General features: G+C 39.2%; 1 protein-coding gene across 4 annotated transcripts; it reads right to left on the bottom strand.

Moving 5' to 3' along the window:
• Positions 1-66: 66 nt before the first annotated feature.
• Positions 67-21,612, bottom strand: LOC127634822 (PAN2-PAN3 deadenylation complex subunit pan3-like). Of its 4 annotated transcripts, none has more exons than XM_052114506.1 (18): positions 20,906-21,612; positions 19,893-20,014; positions 19,702-19,774; positions 19,539-19,609; positions 18,698-18,839; positions 18,282-18,511; positions 18,088-18,192; positions 17,909-17,966; positions 17,331-17,492; positions 14,620-14,736; positions 14,130-14,231; positions 13,077-13,242; positions 12,633-12,720; positions 9,981-10,120; positions 7,956-8,085; positions 6,511-6,575; positions 6,268-6,406; positions 67-2,246 (listed from the first exon to the last, which is right to left on the bottom strand). In XM_052114506.1, exons 1-18 carry the CDS (start codon positions 21,246-21,248, stop codon positions 2,106-2,108), a joined length of 2,394 nt encoding a protein of 797 aa, XP_051970466.1. In that variant the 5' UTR covers positions 21,249-21,612; the 3' UTR covers positions 67-2,105. The 4 variants fall into 4 exon arrangements, with proteins under 4 accessions (XP_051970466.1, XP_051970467.1, XP_051970468.1 ...); XM_052114507.1 differs by having other exon boundaries at positions 223-2,246; positions 21,359-21,610; XM_052114508.1 differs by having other exon boundaries at positions 223-2,246; positions 21,364-21,610.
• Between the last annotated feature and the right edge of the window lie 736 nt (positions 21,613-22,348).

Below are 22,348 nucleotides of genomic sequence, written 5' to 3'. Positions count from 1 at the left end.
ATATTCTGCGGGCCATTAAAGTTTAGCGAAAATCGTCAAAAACCCTGGCGGTGGCTGGCAACTTTTTTTTAAAAACGCTGGCGGGGAAAGAGTTAAAAAGACAACACTGCTTTTTCAATGCTGTGATGACTTGGGGGGCAGTATTTGTGAAAGTGTCCTTTATACTTGTCAGTGAGCTGTTTTTGTTGCTGTATTTTGTCATATGCTGTCATTCTAGGAATTAAAAACACACAGATGAATGTTATATTTTATTACTCTTTATTAAAATACTGTTGTACACACAAATATTGCAAAAATGTGACTATAAACACAAGGGCATAAAACGTACTGGGATGGTGAAGGACTTCATGTACGAGTGCGTTGTATGTGTGTGTGTGTGTGTGTGTGCACGAGTGTCTATAACAGGAGTGCATTCCATAGGAAACTGGGTTCATGATATGAGATTTGCCAGTGCTGGCTTTGAATGTAACGTGTATTTATCAGTGTTTGTAATGTCACTTCGAGTGGAATAAGGGCTTGGCACAGTGTACACCAAGTTTCTTACTGACTGATCTTTATACTAAAAAGAAGATACAAAAAAGGAGCAATATATTCAACTCACAGCATCCTCACTGCAGCTCTGCCTGCTGTATCCTGTACCCTTCTCTGTCCGTTCCACCTCAGTTTGACTCACGGACTGGGCAAGTCACCAATGACAGGTCAGAGACATTCAGTCATTGGCTATTTCCTTTCAGGGATCATTTTAAGCGAACCATTTTTTGGATCAGAGGTTCAGTTAAAGCACATTGCCATCACATAATTTGTAGGTCAAATAACTGTAAAAAAAACAATGAAGAAAACCAAATACAATCCCAACTAACCCAAACCCCCCTTTCATCCTGATGAGATTGGTCCACAGAGAGCACTTTAGTGAGGAGAGATCGTAAACATCCCATCATGCATCTCTATACAACAGTTTGGAGCGGAAATGGAATGACAGTATCAACACGAGAGAGCTCTACTGAGATTCACTATATCCAAACCAAAACTAGTGTGAAGACCCAGAGAGGGGCGGTAGAGACAGAGATATGGAAAAGAATGGAGGAAGCATGGCAGGGTAAAAGAAAGAGTGTAGAAACTTGGGATACTCCACAACAGAGGTATAAGAGAACAGTCTACAATATGCCAGAACTGGTTTCTCTAGCTAGCATGGTCCAGTTATTTGGTTCCTATCATGAGATCCTGACTAAAAAGACAACATAAATCCATCCTCTTCTATTCCGATTTTGAGTCACATTTCAAAAGCATCTGTAAAATGAAAATGGATGTTGCAAAACTCTGAAATTAATGCCATAATTTTACATAGCAAGAGGAGAGAGAGCACCCCTTTGTAAGCGCCAGCAAATGATTTGAAATCACACCCCCCACCCTAAATGCCCCCCGCACACAACCAGTAATGCCTCCCCACCACCTCCGAGATGGCAGTCAGGGGGCACACTACAACTCATGCCAGACATTCATAAGTGGTCACTATAATTGATTTGCCAACCCCTCGTTAACTATCCCAGTGGTTTGTCCCATCGAAGTGAGAATCGAGGCAAAAAAATTTGGGCGAGGAACACCACAAATGACCAGTGGTCTGTTCCATCTTGTAGAACCTCAATTAAGATGGGTAAGGAGATGGTGTTAAAAAAAAAAAAAAAGATCTGTTTTTCTAGTTCTTCCTTTTCATGTGTGAGGCCTCAGTCCACAATGCACCCTGTAGGACACACACGCACAATCACTTAAAAAGGAACCTAAAAAATTGTGCTTCCTCCAAAGACATTTTTTTTAAATAAAAGCAGGAAGTCTCTTATTTCTGACATTGTTCCTGAGTCTAAAAAAAAAAATATCACAGCTTCCAGTTCAGTTCATAATTCTGCAGCTGCAGTGTTGAGAAAACTAAAAAAATATGCTTTAGAAAAAAAGACTTCTCTGGACAGAACAGTGTATCTGACTGAAGGTGAGCAACCAGCTGGCTCCGCCCTGGTTGTGAGATCATCATTCTGCACCTATAGTTCCAGGCTGTAGTGCAATGTGCTCTGTTTCAGGCAGTTCCAGCCCACTACTGTGGGGATGGGTGGTTGCTACAGCGGACTGTTAGCGGCGGCAAGCAGTTCCTGAAAGGTGCTCTCAAAGCAACGCTTCAGGTCTGAGTAGGTCACCACAAGCATGCTCTTCTCATCCCGCGACACTAGGCTGATCTTCTCTGGTACACCAGCATCCAGCTAAAATGAGAAATAAAGACAAGTGAGACAAGTAAAGGTGAAACTGAAGGTCCTGAAGTACTGTACGGTATAAGATATGCATCACCATTACAAGAACTCCTACTTGGGGTCATTTGAACAAACTCCTAAACCCTTTGCATTACATTTCGGCACATAACTCTTCCCCTTTCACTTGTGCTATGGGCATGAAAGACACCTCACTGTTTGGCTTGAGGAAAGTGTGCATTTACCTTTCTAAGTGGTCGGAAATTTAATTTTCCCCTGGTGGACCGTAAGACAGATGGGGGAATAAAAACTTTTAAAAATCGCATGATTTACGTTGAAAGAGGGACTCAAACTATATCTAGGGACCAGAATATCATAGAGACTTGGGAGTAGGCATGAGAAGGTATAACATTTTCATGTCACTATAATTGCTAAAGCAATTTTAAAGCTACTCTCTCCATGCCTATTCAACATTTGCATTGACCATGTCTTAAAACAGGCACTGAATAGTAACTTTGCCCTCTGGATGATATGGTTTATCATTGTTTGTAGTGATTCTAAGGACTGAGGCTGTTGGCCTAAAATTAAACCGTGCAAAATCCAAACCTCAACCCCTTTGTCCCAGTCATACCAATCACAATAAATAATGAAGAAATGCAAGTAACGGACTCGTTAATTTACTTGGGCAGTCACATTCCGCCATCAGGCGACCTTAGCCAAGAGATAGCATCACGTATACAAAAGGCTTCTGGCATATTTGCAGCACTCAAATATTTAAGACCAAAGTCAGAATTTACTGTGCCATTGTTCGGGCCACTCTCCTGTATGCCTCAGAAACATGGCCCTTAAAAGCCAACCAGTTAAAGAAATTAGAGGCCTTCGACCATAGATTTCTCCGCCGCATACCCAAAATCAGCTGGGCAGATTACATTTCCTATGAACGTGTCTGTGAAAGTTGTGGTATAAAAGAACCCCTATGCTCCACAATATCTTTACAGCGCTGGAAATGGATAGGACATGTCCTGTGGATGCATCCGAACCATCTCCCCATACAAACTTTCACAGCACTACCTGGACCAACCTGGAAATATCCGAAAGGTGGCGTCCAGATGACGAACCAGATACTTCCACAAAGCAAAATCATTCATTATGCATTCAAAATCATTCGGCCTCAGCCAAAAACAAACAGACTGCAATGGCGACAGATTTCAAAGGACATCGCCTATACCCACCATGGGTGACACGGCGCTTAAGCAAGCAAATATAACATTTAGTTGAAGTCTTAACGTTTAAAAATGGACATTATGCCACGGGGCCACTGATCATAACAGATCAGGACAGACCATGTCTTGTTGAGGCTATTGTTAATGTAAGGCTAGACAAGATTATTTCAAGCTAGCTATTAGGCTGCAATAATAGTATGCATGTTTTTTTTCTTCTTCCTTCATAGCAAGCACTAGCTACAACTTTAATAACCTTAAGTTCGCTCTCACTGTATGGCAACGCACGACTGCATGGCGTTCCAACTTGAAATTAATATTGAAATCATCATTGCCTCACATTGCCGTTATTAATTACAGGACTTAGTATTTTCTGATTCCAACTGTATTTTAGTTGTTAATCAGAGACGCAAACATTACTGTGTAGCTAGCAGAGTTTTTGTGAACTACTCTCTGGTCACTAGAAAGCAAGCTACACATTATCTGCAAATAGCAACAAGTGTTCACTTTGTCATCTTAGTTGTCACATTGTCACAACTAGTTCTCTCATAGTGTGTTGTCTCTCAGTTTTCCAAAAGTTTGGGAAAAAACGAGCAGAACTGTCACAACTTACCTTTATCTTGCTGAATTGAACGCAATGACTGTCCCGTGCATGAGTGTCTAGGGCTGTGTCGATACAATCAAATATCGATATATCGCGATACTTTTTCTCAAAATATTGTATTGATACTTAGATTGTGATATACCATGATATTTACATTCAGATATACTATAATGAGGCGTGGAGGAGACAAACTGATCCTGCAGGAATAACGGTTTCTTTCACGGATATGCTGGACCTCGCTCATGCGTTTGGATCTAGGCTCGGGCAAATAAACTCAGAAAAAAAATAAATGCCCCTTTTTCAGGACACTATTTAAAAAAATTATTTTTTAAAAATTCAGATCTTTGTAAAACAATTAATGAAAATGCACCTGTGGAACGGTTGTTAAGACACTAACAGCTTACAGACGGTAGGCAATTATGGTCACAGTTATAAAAACTTTAAGGACACTAAAGAGACCTTTCTACTGACTCTGAAAAACACCAAAAGAAAGATGCCCAGGGTCCCTGCTCATCTGCGTGAATGTCCCTTAGCCATGCTGCATGGAGGCATAAGGACTGCAGATGTGGCCGGGCAATAAATTGCAAGGTCTGTACTGTGAGACGTCTAGGACAGCGCTACAGGTAGACAGGAAGAACAGCTGATCGTCCTCGCAGTGGCAGACCACATGTAACAACACCTGCACAGGATTGGTACATCCGAATATCACACCTGCAAGACAGGCACAGGATGGCAACAACAACTGCCCGAGTTACACCAGGAACACACAATCCCTCCATCAGTGCCCGGAATGTCTGCAATAGGCTGAGAGAGGCTGGAATGAGGGCTTGTAGGCCTGTTGTAAGGCAGGTCCTTACAAGACACCACTGACAACATCATCAACTATGGCCACAAACCCACCTTCGCTGGACCAGAAAGGACTGGCAAAAAGTGCTCTTCACTGATGAGTCGTGGTTTTGTCTTATCAGAGGTAATGGTTGGACTCGCGTTTATCATTGAAGGAAAGAGTGTTACACCGAGGCCTGTACTCTGGAGCGGAATTGATTTGGAGGTGGAGGGTCCGTCATGGTCGGGGTAGTGTTTCACAGCATCATCAGACTGAGTTTGTTGTTTATTGCAGGCAATCTCAACACTGTGTTAAAGGGAAGACATCCTACTTCCTCATGTGGTACCAATCCTGCAGGCTCATCCTGACATGACCCTCCAGCATGACAATGCCACCAGCCATACTGCTCGTTTTGTGCATGACTGTCATGTCAGTATTCTGCCATGGCCAGTGAAGAGCCCTCAATCCCCACTGAAAACATCTGGGACCTGTTGGATAGGAGGGTGAGGCCTAGGGCCATTCCCCCCAGAAATGTCCAGGAACTTGCAATTGTCTTGGTGGAAGATTGGGGACAAATTTCACAGCAAGAACTGGCAAATCTGTGCAGTCCTTTTGTATAAATGTAAATGATAAAATATATGTTTTAAAAAATAAAATAAAAAAATAATAATTTTGAAAATGGACAAAAAAATTATTAGACACTGGCTGGTAATTTTTTTAGATTTCCAATCCCAAAATCTTTTAACAGTGTACTGAGAGTAAAAGTTTTGACTCCATGTAATGTAATTCCAAAGACTAGATCCAAGTAAATCATTTGTTGTTTAATAAAATCTATTTTAAATTGTCTCTACAGTCAGTGATTTATCAATAACAACAAAAGAAATATTTAATTCTAATCACACATAGCATGGATGCTGCAAAGAAGCCATCCGACCAAACAAACACTACTGCCCCTACTAACACTGCCACAGGTCTTAAAGAGACAGTACTATTTTAGCACTTGTTCTACACATCCAAGTACATCATTGTAAATAGTACAAATTAGGCAAACATGTAACAATATACTGTATATATATGCAATTTCAATACACCATATTTATTGATGTAATACATTAACAAAATTTAAAAAATCTAAAATGTTACCAAAATGACGAAAAAACGAAGACAAAAAAAATATCTAGAATTATTTACGGTATTTTTAAGTGCCCACGATAACAATATTATGCATGCTATTTTCCGTGATCTACCGTATAACCGAATACCATCATATGCATACTTGGGGGAGTGTTTTTTTTTTTACAGCAACCATCAAGCAAGACCCTAGCAATTAATACACATATAGATATGCACATATACACAGAGTTATTTCAAGGAAACCAAGCTCACCTTATTGAGACAGGATACAATGTGGCTGAGGTCGATCCAGGGTGTGCCTGCCTCAGTTACCTGGTGAAACAGGTGATCCCTGAAGAGCTTCAGCAGATAACGATCACCAGTCTCAGACCATGTTGGGTCCTTCTGGAACCTACAAGATTATATTGTTTAAAGTGTCCTATAAATAGGTACAGAATGAATTGAGAGGGGTCGTATCTGGAGAGCTCACTATTGTCATTGTTATATCACACTTACTCTGGTCTCTCATTGATGGTTCCCAGTTTTGCCAGTATGCGAAACAATCGCCCATTTTGAACCTCCTGTAAAGACGCAATGAAACACTTTGCATGTAAAAAAAAAAACAACAAACAACAAAATTGAATAAAATTACACGATTAAATTAGATGAAATCTGTATCTGGCGTCATCCTCATCAGTCCATAAACATCAAAGGACATCGTTTTTCTTCAAAAACCGGATGCTTGAGCAGGACATAAAAAAGGCCTTGTCCTTACATCACAGCCATGAACCATGATTTGCTACTTGTTAATGCTAGAGTTGTCATAATTATGAAATTTACCTGGAAAATTGTCAAACAAATAATTGTCTATATTAATTGTTTATTTATATTTAAATTGGAATCATATCAAAAAATAGGGGTATAAGATTTCCTTTAATATCTTAACATGAAAAATAATATATCAAAATATTTTCGAATACTGCATCTATTTTGTTTTTTTTGGTCGATTTTACATATACACTGTTGTTTTTAGAACCCCTGCAGGCAACCGAAATCCTTGTTTAGAATTTCATAGGAGTTGGTTCAAACATCTGTATATGGCACATGAATCACAGAACTTCAGAAGCGGGCTATTTTCACCCACTCTTCAGGAGCTGCTCTGGGTGTGGCTCAGAGAGACAGTCGGCGTTTAAATGAATGAGACTAAATGTATTTTACCAACTTTTAGGAGTACACTAGCATTCAGATGGCCTCTTAATCAAACACCCATAAACTTAAACCGACAAAACTCTGTTTTGATTTTATGGGGTCTTTAATATCCAAGCCCAGCAGAGAAAATGTGCAAAGTTACAAACTGAATGTAACTGAAGTTTGTTCTTTGTTTGCATAAATAAGGCTCCTTTGCACAGATTATAAAATGAGGAACTTCGAGAAACCAGGCTATATTTAAACCTCTTTTATATCCAGAGTTAGATGCAAAAACATGTGTTTGTTCATATAGGAGGGTGGTGCTGAAGTGGCTCACACATCTGATGTGAGAGGTCAACAGAAACAGAAGAGAGAACAGGGGAAACAATTCCAAAATATCTACTACATTCACACCTCCCCTACCCTTCTAGCTATCAACTGATCATCATTATTGTTGAACTTAAGGATAGTTCACCAAAATTCTGTCATCATTTATTCCCCCTCATGTTGCTCCAACCCCATATGAATTTCTTCCATGGAACACAAAAGAAGTTAAAGCAGAATGTTAGACTCAGTCACTCATTGCATCTATTTTCCCTGCAATGAAAGAGAATCACTAAATCTAACATTCTCTGAAATTTCCTTTTGTAATGCACAGAAGTCATACAAGTTGGAACAACATGAGCTAGTTCACCCAAAAGTGAAAATGTTTTAATTTACTATCCCTTTAACTGCGTAGCAGGGTCCTCAAGGTTGTGTATGTGCTGAAGTACCTTAGCCAAGTCCTCCTCAATTACATCATTCCTCATTTGCGAGGCATCAAGTTGAGTGTAAAACCGTGCTCCAATCATTGGCATGATGTCATTGACGCTGCGCAGACGGCTCTGTTCTGAGAGCAGGTACCTGAAAGAGAATCGTAAACAAACAAAAACAACATGAGCAAACGTGCGTATAAGTGTGGAAGTGGGGCTACAAACATGAGCATATCAGAGACTACAACAGGAAATATTTTTCTAATTTAAAATGTTTGTTACAAATTATATTATCACTATAAATTCAGTGAAAAGTTGCATTAAAATTTTAGACATGAATTTTAGAATTCCTTTAATGACATGCTTTATAATGCAAAAATGCTTTTGCTTTAATGACACCATGTAGCCATGCTGGCGTGGACTCCACAAGTTTGTGCAGAACTTGATAATCCATGCTATCCCAGCATGACTGAAGAATGTTTCAAAGAGCTTTAACGAAAGCAAGGAAATCTGACCTTTTGTAAAAAGTACTGTAGTTAACATGGTCAACGTCACAAATTTGCTTATTCAATTACTGACCTAGAAATAATGCAGATCAACTTCATTTTTGCAACAATGTTTCTTAAGACTTAAAAAATGCTAAACCTTTGTTTATTTTTATATTTAAAGCTGATGTAATTTCTACATCACTGAACAGAATTTAAAAAAAAAAAAATTCATTGTTTAAGGAGGTTTTCAAAAACATCCCCAGTCTGCTGTTGATCGAAACAAAAAGATAGTCCCATCCACAGGTTGCGCTAGAAAAAAAATCTTTACCCATCACTCTGATGACTTGAGTTGTAAAATTTCATCATGGTCTATTTTTATCTGTCATTCTTGTTTTAATCATATACGTCCTACATTCAGGGGCGTAGCATCTATTATAATAGCATTTACTGTACATGAATATGGATAGGCTAAAATTATATATTGTTTGATTCTCAAAGCACAAGTCAAGTGAAGCCAAGGAGTTCTTGGGTGAAAGTTCTACCTGTCAATCAACTGCTGCGCTAAAACAGGATTTTAAACTTTACTGGTTATGTGCAGCTTTTAAAAGGAAACCAACTTCCAATCGGAATATATGAAACTAAGCATACACACGAACAATAAAGTGTAACAGATGAGAAGCACACACCTCTCTGAAGCTCTAGTACAGGTACTCTAAAATAACGGACAATTCTGCTCTAAAAGTAAAGTTTGTTTTTAGATTAAATGCAAGTAATTGGCAGAAACGATGCACTGCTTTTTTTCTTTTTTGCACTTTCATTTTATTATAATACATTATTGCATTTTATGATAATAAAGTAGCAAACGAATCATGCATTAATACACTAACATAATGATTGATGCATGCGGTCATTAATTCAGAGACCCTCTCTTTGAAATCTGAACGCAATTGGTCAAAAGAGACAAATATTACCAGGTGTTAATGGTGATGGTGCCTGTTAATACATATCTTAATACTACCAGGCAATAAACAAGGGACACACACAACTGGAGTGTGTGTGAGAGACCGTAAAGTCAAAACTGCTGCACTTGGTTAAAACTGTTAAAATTTGCAGTCAATATTTTATGTAATTATTTTTTTTTAAATGGTAAATGGAGGATTTTTGATAACACAACCCCTGGTCCCACCCCAAACTCACAGCATTGGTTAAGTCAATGTTCTTGTGTCAGACTGGACGGGTTGCTCAAAACAAACAGAGTGGGTTTTATATAGCCAGTGTTTACAGTTTAAGAAAATTAACATACAAATGATTTACTTATAGTTGTCTCTACATAGAAAGAGAACTACAAAAAAGTATTTTAACAGAAAAAAGTAACGCACTTGAGCTTTAAATAACTTCTTGAATCCTATAATTTCAGTGCAAACTCACAGCTTTGAACCCCCTCCCCCACTGTATGAGTGTATGCATACATTAACCAATCTGCCATTTGTGGTTGACAACTTTGAGGTCATTTAGGCTGTAAAAATGTGTGTGCAAGTGAAAGAGATAAATTGCCCACAGTATGAGGTTCTTAAGGTCAGATGAGTAGTTGATGGACACCAGCTCCATGGCTTTCTGCAGATTCTCTCTCTGAATGCCAGCTAGAGTGTTACACGCCAGAGCCAACACCACCTTCCCCAAGGAGACAAGATCTGCTTGCTGATTGAGAGCAGACACAAAAACAAACATCTTCTGAAACCAATGTGTTTAGACCCAAAGTGTAACAACAAACACAAATCATGACACTCAACATGTTTCCGAAAACAACTGCAAACAATTAAAATAAACACCATCCAATATAACACCCCACATAAAACTGACAAGTGCACAGTTGCCATGTAGTAGTATCTCACAATACATAACATACAGTATTATGATGAATCACAATGCAATATTAAATGTGAGCAAGTGGGCAGGAACAGTAGATATTATTTTCCAAGATATAAAAGAAGCAGTGCTAAAATGTAGTATTAGACTAATTTTTTAGTGCATCACCTTGATCACAATCATAGAGGATTAAATTTAGTAAACACAATATTGTGTTTACTCAATCACAAGACTCAGAAATGTACAGCCCTATTCCACAACCTTCTAAATATTACTACATACAGTTGAAGACAGAAGTTTACATACACCTTAGCCAAATACATTTAAATTCCTTTTTTTTTTTTTTTAAAACATTCCCTGTCTTAGGTCAGTTAGGATCACTACTTTATTTATGAATGTACTATAAACTGTCAGAATAATAGTAGAGAATTATTTATTTCAGCTTTTATTACTTTCATCAAATTCCCAGTGGGTAAGATGTTTACATACACTTTGTTAGTATTTGGTAACATTGCCTTTAAATTGTTTAACTTGGGTCAAATGTATTGGGTAGGCTTCCACAAGCATCTTACAATAATTTGCTATAATTTTGGCCCATTCCTCCAGACAGAACTGGTGTAACGGAGTCAGGTTTGTAGGCCTCCTTGCTTGCAAACACTTTAGATATGCCCAGAAATTTCTATCAGACTGAGGTCAGGGGTTTGTGATGGCCACTCCAATACCTTGACTTTGTTGTCCACAAGTAATTTTGCCACAAATTGGAGGTATGCTTGGGGTCATTGTCCATTGTGAGGAAAAAGGCTGGTAAAATCACTCTGGACCCCACTCACCCAGCCCACTACCTTTTTGAACTGTTGCCTTCTGGCCGACGCTTCAGAGCTCTGAACACCAGAACCGTCAGACACAGGAACAGATAGCCTGAGGGAAAAAACTATCTAATGAACAATTAAATTGCCCCATTGAGCAATAATTATGTGCAATACACAGTTTAATTCTATTTATATTATCCAACATATCCACTTCTGCCATTACTTACATTGCTCTGTACATAATATACTGTTTTTTGTTCTTTATATAACAGATTGTAATAGATTTGCACTACGTGTGTGTATGTATGAAGGTGAGTGTATGTACGTATATGTATTGGGAAGACCCATAGCTTTAACTTCATGTCTTGATGTTGCTTCAATATATCCACATAATTTTCCTTCCTTATGATGCAATCTATTTTGTGAAGTGCACCAGTTCCTCCTGCAGCAAATCACCCCCAAAACATGATGGTGCCAGCCCCATGCTTCATGGTTGGGATGGTGTTCTTCGGCTTGCAAACCTCACCCTTTTTCCACCAAACATAACAATGGTCATTATGGCAAAAAAGTTCAATTTTTGTCATCAGACCAGAGGACATTTCTCCAAAAAGTAAGACCTTTGTTCTAATGTGCACTTGCAAACTGTAGTCAGTTTTTTTTTTATGGCGGTTTTGGAGCATTGGCTTCTTCCTTGCTGACCAGCCTTTCAGGTTATGTCGATATAGGACTCGTTTTACTATGGATATAGATACTTGTCTACCTGTTTCCTCCAGTATCTTCACAAGGTCCTTTGCTGTTGTTCTGGTATTGATCTGCACTTCTCACACCAAACCATGTTCATCTCTAAGAGACAGAATGCATCTCCTTCCTGAGAGGTATGAAGGCGGTGTGGTCCCATGGTGTTTATACTTGCATCCTATTGTTTGTACAGATGAATGTGGTACCTTCAGGTGTTTCGAAATTGCTCCCAAGGATGAACTAGACTTGTGGAGGTCAACAATTTTTTTCTGAGGTCTTGACTGATTTCTTTTGATTTTCACATGATGGCAAGCAATGAGGCACTGAGTTTTAAGGTAAGCCTTAAAATGCATCCACAGGTAAACCTCCAATTTAGTACACCTCATATCAGAAGCTAATTGGCTAATTGTCTAAAGGCTTGACATAATTTTCAATAATTTTCCAAGCAGCTTAAACGGCACAGTAAACTTAGTTTATGTAAACTTCTGACCCACTGGAATTGTGATATAGTCGATAAAAAGTGAAATAATCTGTCTGTAAACAATTGTTGGAAAAATTACTTGTGTCATGCACAAAGTAGATGTCCTAAACGACTTGCCAAAACTGTAGTTTGCCAATATTAAATCTGTGGAGTGGTTAAAAAATTTGTTTTAATTACTTCAACCTAAGTGTATGTAAACTTCTGACTTCCACTGTATAATATGATTACATGCAGATATGCCGTATCTGTAAACATGCAAGACATAAAACTTTGTGATAGCAGTAACAGACTGTGTTGTAAAGGAGACATTCAGTACCTGGTACTGGGGCATAAGCGCCAGGTGGTTGGTCTGACTATTGTCAAATGTTAAGACATCAAACATTCCAACACAGTTGACTCGTAACCTATGAAAAAAACAACAGACATTTAGCAGTGTCTTTGTTTGCATGTGCAGTTTTTTGTCCAAATGCTGCTGAGAAGAGCAGATAAACAGGTAGTGTTTGTGTATTAAAGGAAGAGAAAAAAACTAACTAAAAACAAACTTCTCCATTCACCATTTCTGGCTAGCGAACATAATCACTGGCCTTGTTCTGAGGCTTCACAGAACCTGGTCCCATCTCTGTTTGACATGTTTGGTGAACTATGGCCATCAAGAAGATTCTAGTCTCTGCTTTAGTTTGTTGATTATTTATCAGATATTCCATCGTTTTCCATTCATGCAGTAACATAAACGCAGTTTTGTGTTAGATGTGTAGTGTACCGTGTTTTTCCAGTGATGAGGATCTTGCTGGTGTCCATGACTCTGCAGGCCAGGCCAGCTGTGTGAATGGTGCGCAGTGCTGAGCTCAGCTGGACGATGTAGGCCCAGATCAGAGACTCTGGTAACAGGCCTGCATGTTGACGTGGAGGAGGGAGCTCATGCTGCCCTAATGGAACAACACGGAAAATTAACACAATGTAAAAAAATGTCTACTGTCAATTACTTAAAATACATTTGGATTGTTAACAATTAACACAGACATTAACTTTCTTTAACAAAAAGATTTTACGCAAAAATTTAAAAGAATGTATATTATGGCTGGGCGATTGGACAATGTAATCGGATATCAACGATATCGGTCAAATATCCCAAAGCCGAGGCTGTAATCATTGCCAAAGGTGCTTCTACTAAATACTAAGAGTCTGAATACTTAAGTCAATGTGATATTTCTGTTTTTTATTTAAAAATAAATTTTCATAAGTTATCAAAAATCTGGTTTTTGCTTTGTCATTGTTGGGTATAGAGGGTAGATTGATGTGAAAATATAAAATAATTTAAAAGCATTTTAACATAAGTCTGCAAAAACAAAATGTGAAAAACGTTCTGAATGCACAGTCATTTATATTAATATAACGAGACTCTATAAATCAGAAAAATGCTCTCAAAATAGATTTTGATGGAGTATAGCATGTTAAATTGCTTATGTCACTGCCCTAAAACACTTTAAAGTGTTTTATTTTCAAATGTCCTGACAACAAACTCTTACTAAAGATAAATAATTTATGGTTTGGGTGTGCACTGTGGTTAATTCAGTTGTATGTGCTGCAGCTATTTATAGCTAAATGCCTCCCCTGGGTTTTGCTTCCTCTGTAAGTACTGAGCTTGCAGGCACTGAACCCACCTGAAGCAGGATCGGTTTAAACCACTCCTTCCGCTTTCCTCGCTTCACAGTCACCAAGATGCAATTGCAACCACACACTTAGCATACTAAAGCCTGTATCTTTACACACATGCACTCTCGCAAATGACTAGAGCCAAGAGAGAACAACTCACCCCACTTTCTTTTTGTGAAGTAAGAATCTGCTGCCGGATCGTTGAAGTGCCTACTGAACATTGTCTCAGCCCCCGCATGGAAGTCATAGGAGAATACCAATGCTGGAAAGGAAAGTCATGATCATCCTCAGGGTTCAAACACATTTTGACCATTAAGTTTACATTATTTTTTCCTGGACTTTCACTAGTCATTCATGATTATTGGAAAAGGATTTTTTTTAAATCATCTAACTGACGTTGCACTCACAAACAGCAATTTCTAACGCTGAAATATTTTAGTGAGAAGCACAACTTGAAAAACTAGAACAGTCACTATTAGAGACTTTTTTGGGATTTTGTTTATTCTGAATCCATTCCAGGCCTGGAATTTAAGATTTATGAAATTTTTCATGACACAGTAATGACAACCAAATGCATCATGGCAAAGTAGATCAAAATTATGCTGGATGAAAATGTGTGCATTTACACACAAAAATACACCAATCCTTACAGTGGTCTCCAAATGCTTTGGTGGTGAAAACCTCCCGAAGGGTCACAGTATTGGAATGCTGAATCTTCTTCCACATGTCTACCAGCATCATACACTTGGTGTTCACCAACCTGAAGCCTGCTCATGTAAACACACACACATTTTTCCACAGTTATAAATATGGTTAGTAAACTGAACTGGATTTCACAAGACACAAGGTGTCCCTTGTACTGCCAAGATAAAGATCTTAATTTGTATTTCAGCTCTTTTTTAAAACATTTTGTGATAAATATAAGAAAAAATAAATAAAATGCACAAAAACCCAATTTACCCCAATAAAGGGCAAAACCCAAAAACGTCTTGTCACCATTCATTTTTGCACTTGTCAATTTTTTATTTGGCATCTAAATTTATTATTCTACAAGGATTTTGTTCCCCTTAGAATAATGGTGCAAGCTTTTCTCATCTTAACTTAATGTCTATGGGGGGGGGGGGGGTGTCTATGGAATGTAAATAAAATGACATTTTGAAAAAAGTGCAAGCGTGCAAAATGTCTTAGCCCAAAGGAATTACAGCAGATGCAACTACTTCATGCCTCACCATTAGAGGTCGACCGATTAATCGGCCGGCCGATTTTTTGCATTTTTTAACATAATCGGCATCAGCCAATATCCAAGTATATCAAGCCGATTATTAGGCAGGCGCATCTGTGGGCAGCCTAGTGTTGTTGTGGAACACGTGTTCGACGCACGCTGCCCCTACAGTCATTTTCCAGCAGAGTGAGCAGACCTCATCCAGTGCCTAAGGAAGGAGCTAAGTTCCTTGGAGAAAACAGTAAGGATTAAATTTGTATAACTCCTTTATATTTAATTAAAAACTTTTGATATGTTACTGCCAACTTCAAGAAAAAACGTGACATGATGTTCGGCTACTTCGGATCGGATATTGGTTCGGTTCGGATATTGATAGCGTAGTTGAAGTTGCATTATCACAGCAGAAGGGTTGCTATCATGTCACAATAAGTAAGCAAGAATTTAGCAATTACAGACAGTGAATCTGAGACTTATTTGTTCTGTTTGTGTGTCTTATATTTGAGAGGGTTGTCACTCAATACAGAGAAATAAGTAGGCTAATAAAAAAAGATACCAGCGCACTATAGGCTAGTGAAGGACTGGCTTTGGTAAGCTCGGACGTTACCGGTTCTTCTGTCGGTACTGGAGAAATTAAGAAAATACATTTATTATTGCTATAAAGAGAAAGTTATTTTATCTCGCCAGCCATTTCTATGTATAATAATTCTATGAAACCATTTGTCTGTGATGCAATAGCTATTCGCAGTCAGAGAGAGATCTCGCGCACAGCGAGCACAAGAGCCCCGCTTAATGAGTGACAGAACTAAACATTCAAACGTAGCCTGGTTTAGATATGTGATTATTAGTCTGATTTTATTTTAGATTTCGCCTTCCAAAGATTATAAAAAGAATATTTATACATAAGCCGCATTCTGTCTAGCACAACTTCCTTCCCTTCACAGCGGTGCACTGACATTTCTCCCTAAAACTCAAACTTAACGTCAGAATCAGCACGATCGGTGATTGTTGTAAAATGCAGTCTAGCTACTGTTGCTAAATTGCGGGACACGTTTAATAATAAAAAGAGCGCAAGAGATACCGTTCCCAAGGCGGCGCGCACTCCGATACAGACCACAACGAGACAAGCAAACTATAGGCTACTTTGGATCCATGTGCACGTCTAAACGATCAACTATACACAAAAATATGTCAAAACGACCGGCTTGGAGATTCACTTAAACACAGTTTATGTCTTAAATGGACGTAATTATGGAAATAGTTGGGAGAAAATATGGCGCATCAGGAGTCTATTAGACTCGGTCTTAAAGGGGAAGCGGTCAAATAAACATGCTGACGATTAAGCCATTACTGCGAATCAAACAACAAAAGGCAAAGAGAAAATCACTTACAGCTCTTGAATGAATAACCTCTGCATTAATAAGCATTAATCGATCTATGATAAACTATGCAGTGTTATTTTACAATTGATTACTTTATTAGATTTTTTTTAGACCACACCTGAACAGTAATGTTAGTAGACCTTCCTGAAATTAAATCACTGTGCCTATATAACATTTATCTTTGTTTATATATACATATATATATATATATATATATATATTATATATGTATATATAAACAAAAAGAACCGTTAAGAATACCGTTAAAGTACCGGATCAATAAGCAGTATCGGTAAGATAGTAATACCATTAAATCCTTAACGATTCCCATCCCTAGTTATGCCTGTGCTTCTCTTGGATGCTCTGAATATTACATGTCTGGATTGCCCCTTAATTAAAGCTGCATTTGGATCTCTACCTTCGTGTCTCGGAGCAGTTCGTAACACCTGCTTTGTTTATTTAATATATTTGTTATACATTATTTATACAATATGTTTTTACATTATACATTTTTAATTTAAGTGTACAAGTGCAGATTGGTCAAGTGTTCAATAAATGTATATGTTGAGAGATTTTTTTCTATCTTAAGTAATTATTTGTGTTACATTTTATCTTTCAAATAAAAGGTTCAAATAAGAGGTTAAAAACAAGCACATATCGGCCAAAATAAATCGGCAGCATTAATCGGCCATCGGCCGACCCGGATTTCAAAAGATCGGCATCGGCCTGCAAAAACCAATATCGGTCGACCTCTACTCACCATGTATCCTCCTGAGGCAGTAAGGCAGGTCATCTTTGCTGTTGACTGCCTTGTAACAGGAAGTGATGTAACTGAAGTTGCTGGTTTTCTGAAGGTGGTTGGGTGGGGGAAGGGGTTCCAGAGGGAAGAGGCTGTGGTAACTATCTAACTCAGAGGGCACTCCTAGAGGAGATATAAAACACTTGACCTCAAGCATACAACATACCTTTTCTCACACACTTATGCCAAAAATAAACCACAAATAGTAATACATTCAAATATAAAAATATATAACAAAAAAAATGAATTACAAAAGAACACAAGGCAGACATTTCACAAAGAATATGAATTTTACAAAGAATGTGGATGCATTACATCCATGGATGTCAATGTATAAAATTATTTAGCCCATGCACACTTCAAAACTATTAAAAAAGACTGAGACAAAAAGGATGTGGTTTTCTTTTCAGACACCAGGTAAATCCAGATGCATTGACCACAAAAAAGACATTATAACAGTTAGAAGTCACATTGTCCAATAAAAACAACAAGAACAACGTTGACATACCACACCGACACAAGACAAACCACATCCTTACCAGGGTTCTCAGACTGATCTATCTGTGCCATTGTTATCAAATGCCTGTTAATCAGCTCCTACAAAAAGAGACATAAATGAGTGTCACACAAAAAAATAGTTTTGTTGTTAGAAAAATCAAAACATTGTGTCGCAATACAGACAAAAATGGACAGATGAGGGGGAGAAATGTTAGATCACCTGTCGGAGTTCATCAGCCATAAAGAAAGATGGCGCATTGGCTTTCGGCTGCATGTACGCCACATGAGGTGCTGTTTGGGGATACATGTGATACGTCGGGAACACCTGAAAATGTGATGATCGGTACATCGATCATTTTAATCAGGTAAAGGCAATAACAGCTCTCTGTAAATCCTGATTTATATGGAGCATACCATTCCGGTCAAGGGAGCAGGAGTGTTATCAGTATAGAAGTATGTGGTCCCGCCCACAGTCTCCTTCTGAATTATGTGGGCTCCACCCCCCTTGTCAGATACAGTGGTGGGCACCATGTAATTGGCTGGGTTAGGGTTGGGCGTGTGGCTGCGTCGTCGCAGGGCTGGGGAAGTGTGAGGCGTGATTTTGGGGGAATGGAGAGGAGATGACCCAGCTGAGAGGGACATACCTATCCCAAAAAAAGGCATATTATAGCCCAATCAAAAATCACATCCTTGAGCTTTACCAAGAAGGCTACAGAGTGAATGGAAGTGCCTTAAAAGGGACTTTAAGTGAGTGTTCAAGAAAAACTAAGAAAAAAATAAAATGGCAAAACCCATGGTGATATTTTTTACTTTTGCCGTGAATCACTGACCAGGTGCAAGAGCAGCCACAGAGTTGCCCAGACCAGGATGAGAGAAGATGGGGGAGGCGAAGGCTGGCACAGTTGTCTGAGACATGGAGGCCATTCGTGGGGCCCCTTTAGGGACAAATTCACTGGCTGTAGGGTTAGGAGCCTGCAAATGAACCACAAGACAGCCACAGTCATAAATGGACCCATAACGCTTTTACTCTTCACCTTCAAAAAGTCTAAGCAATTTAAGCAGCATGAAATTACGATTTGTTTTTCCTCAAGTCTTTTTGAAATCTGTCAGAAATATATGCAATCTTTCTCAGTCAACAAAAAACCCAGCCATTTTTTTTTTTTTATCCCCTTTTCTTCCCAATTTGGAATGCCCAATTCCCACTACTTAGTATGTCCTCGTGGTGGCACGGTTACTCACCTCAATCAGGGTTGTGGAGGACATGTCTCAGTTAGTCAATCCATACATCTTTTCACATGGCTCTTTGTGGATGACACCGTGGAGACTACCAGCATGTGGACTCTCCGCGATCCATGCACAACTTACGACATGCCCCATTGAGAGCAAGAACACTCATTTGTGACCATGAGGTGGTTACCACATGTGACTCTACCCTCCCTAACATCCGGCCAATTTTGGTTGCTTAGGAGAACAGGCTGGAGTAATTTAGCACACCCTGGATTCGAACTTGCGATTCCAGTTGTGGTAGTCAGCATCAATACTCGCTGAGCTACCCAGGTCCCCACAAACCCAGCAAATTTCTTAACACAGGGTGTGAGTGACCAAAAAAAAAATTTGTTTATGAGACACTCACTTTTCTCCTTTGTGACATGCTCAAAGCACCAAACTCACTTTTCTCCTTTGTGACATGCTCAAAGCACCAAAATCACTGAAGAGAGATGACGTTGGGGAATTGACTGGATCTAAACAGGAGGTCACAGAACAGAAGAGCTTTACATCCCATCAGTATGGCTTTATAGCTACTACAAAAACTTTCAAACAATTCTTAACTCACCATGAGTGCCGTGGCTATAGTTCTTGGCTCCATCGTTTAGCAGACTTGGAGAGCTGCTGCTGCTCGTCATCCTCTGAAAACATTATCATGGACAAATTAACGGTCACTGTCTGTGCTCATTTGGTCTGACCCAGTTGCTTCCATTCTTTTCTAATGTATCAGCATACACAGACACTTATGCTGTTAGTTACCTGCATCATTGAATACTTGGATTCTGCTGGGACTCCAAACCCATTTACCCCAATAAAGGTGCTGCTGAAGTACGAGTTGGTCAGACTGGCATCAGTCAGAGCACCTCCCTCCATTCCAGGGACTGTAATAAAGCAAGCAAACATGCGACTACTTTGTGTTTACAAAATATTAAATCCTATGCAAGTCCTTTTAGAACTAAACATATAAATAATTCAAATAATGCACTGCTGTGATAAAAGGCTGTTGTAGTATGTTTTTAGTGTTTTAAAAGATTAATATGCTCTGCTGAAAGCAACTGACGAGTTTTCCACAGAATTTCCCCTGAAAACTCCAGCAAGGTCTTGGGAGCTGCACGAAGCAGAGAGCCCTATTGATAACTCAACAGCCAATCAGAAAGCAGCGTGTGGAGGACGTCAACATTTTGTCAGTCGACGCGCTAAACGCACTTTTACGAATTAAATCCGACCATCTTTATTTGAAGCGATGCGCTGACATTGTGATTAAATGCATATTTTTAGCCTATATTTGTGGGCGTATTTTTATACGATTATGAGTAACAATGTAGCTACCTTGTAACATTGCTAGATGTATTGTTGCACACCGAGAAACACCTGATCCATTTTCGCAACCTATGTTCCAAAATCCAAATGCACTCAGACTCATCATGTTAAGCATAAAAAGCGTCATCAAAACACTGGCTAACGAGGTGTTTGCTATTATAGTAGTTTACAATGAGGTTTCCGTTTACACAGTGAACAATAACATATCCTATCTAGTGCTCAAACACTTAACGCGTTTAGTAAAAATAAGCATTAACTAGACGTTTTCCTTACATTGTTCTAGTATTTTCGTGCTTTGTTACTATGGGGTGACATGTTGCTTCCCGTGTTGTTTTGGTGGCGAGAGATAGGCCGCGCTAAATCCGCGGCCTCGGTTTACACATAAGCCGCCGCGCGACTCGACAACAACAGCAACCGGAGAGAGGATGCGTTAGGCCTCAGAGCAAACTCACTGGACAACAGTTGACCATCCAAAGCCGTTACTGTGGGACCGAGAGAATCACTCTTTTTGGGAACGTTCGCCGGAGAGCCGCTGGCCGCGCTGCCTCCGAGCGCGTAACCCGCCGCAGTCATCGCTCCTCCGGTCAGAGATAAAGAGACGGGGCTTCCTCCAGCACCAGCACAACCGCCGAGCAGCGAAAAGCTCGCCATAGACGGGTCCTCGTGCAGAAACTGGCATTCATCTCCGTAAAAACAAGTCTTGTCTTTCGCATAGTAGCGGCAGAATTTCACCTTCACACCAGGTATACCGACACCCCCGAGCGGAGCAGCTGAAGCGGGGAGTCCACTGTTCATGGCACCTCTGCTTCTGCTGCTCCCGCCGGAAGACGCTCGTACATAGAGAGACTCAAGTCGAGAACTCAGCAGCTGTGTGTTTTTCAAAGCACTTGAGAAACAATAAGCACCTTACTGTACGTTTAGCAATAAAATCGGTATCTTCAAGTCAGCAAGATCCACGCGTTTGTTGCTACGAATTGCTACATGTTATCGGGGTCCATAGCTGGCCTACTATCCCATCAGTATGGATCATGCTGTTGTTGTTGTCTTCTGTTCAGCTAAGCGCTAATAGCTCTACTGTGCATGCTGGGTACGACCCGAGCTCTGCTGCAGTTCACATGTGGAGTCATTAGGGAATTAATTTAAAGCGTAATCGCTATAATGATTGAAACTATAATTGAGAAATGTATGCACAAATAAAGCATGATATAGCCTACGCCATTGATCTGGGCACCGTGACTTCTCGTTTGCTTGGAAGTTATATTGGGTGCTTTTTTTTTTATCTTCAAGCACATAGGCCTATGTCCTAGGGTTTTATTATGATTATTATTGAGAGATTTCATCTTGTGTTTTTATAAAACAATGGTTGGGCCTACATTAACACTGACTTTAATAATACAAAATAAAAAATGCCATGCCTTCAAATGTCTTTTATGGGAAGATTTGAGTATTTTAACCTTTTCCCAGACCCAGAATTTAAATGTTAAACCTTAAAAAGGCATTAGCTATAGAAGTACAAAATATGTTTAAAACTAGCCTAAACAGACAGTGAAATTAACCCAACTCATTTCAGTATATAATGTGTTATATTCTCTCAAATGTTAGTGGACTTGTTAACCAACTTTCGTCGAGAAAGTGTCAGTGAAATACACCGATCAGCCACAACATTAAAACCACCTGCCTAATATTGTAGGTCCCCCTTGTGCCGCCAAAATAGCAACATCCTTCTTCATTCTCTATTCTTCGTTGACCTCTCTTATCAACAACGCATTTCCGTCCACAGAACTGCCGCTCACTGGATGTGTTTGACACCATTCAGAGTAAATTTTAGAGACTGTTGTGTGTGAAAATCTCAGGAGATCAGCAGTTACAGAAATACACAAACCTATCTGGCACCA

Source organism: Xyrauchen texanus, chromosome 42 (genome assembly GCF_025860055.1).
Source record: "Xyrauchen texanus isolate HMW12.3.18 chromosome 42, RBS_HiC_50CHRs, whole genome shotgun sequence".
In the NCBI taxonomy this organism is placed as follows: domain Eukaryota; kingdom Metazoa; phylum Chordata; class Actinopteri; order Cypriniformes; family Catostomidae; genus Xyrauchen; species Xyrauchen texanus.
Note: the sequence above shows the minus strand (reverse complement) of the source record. Positions and strands in the feature narration are given on the sequence as shown.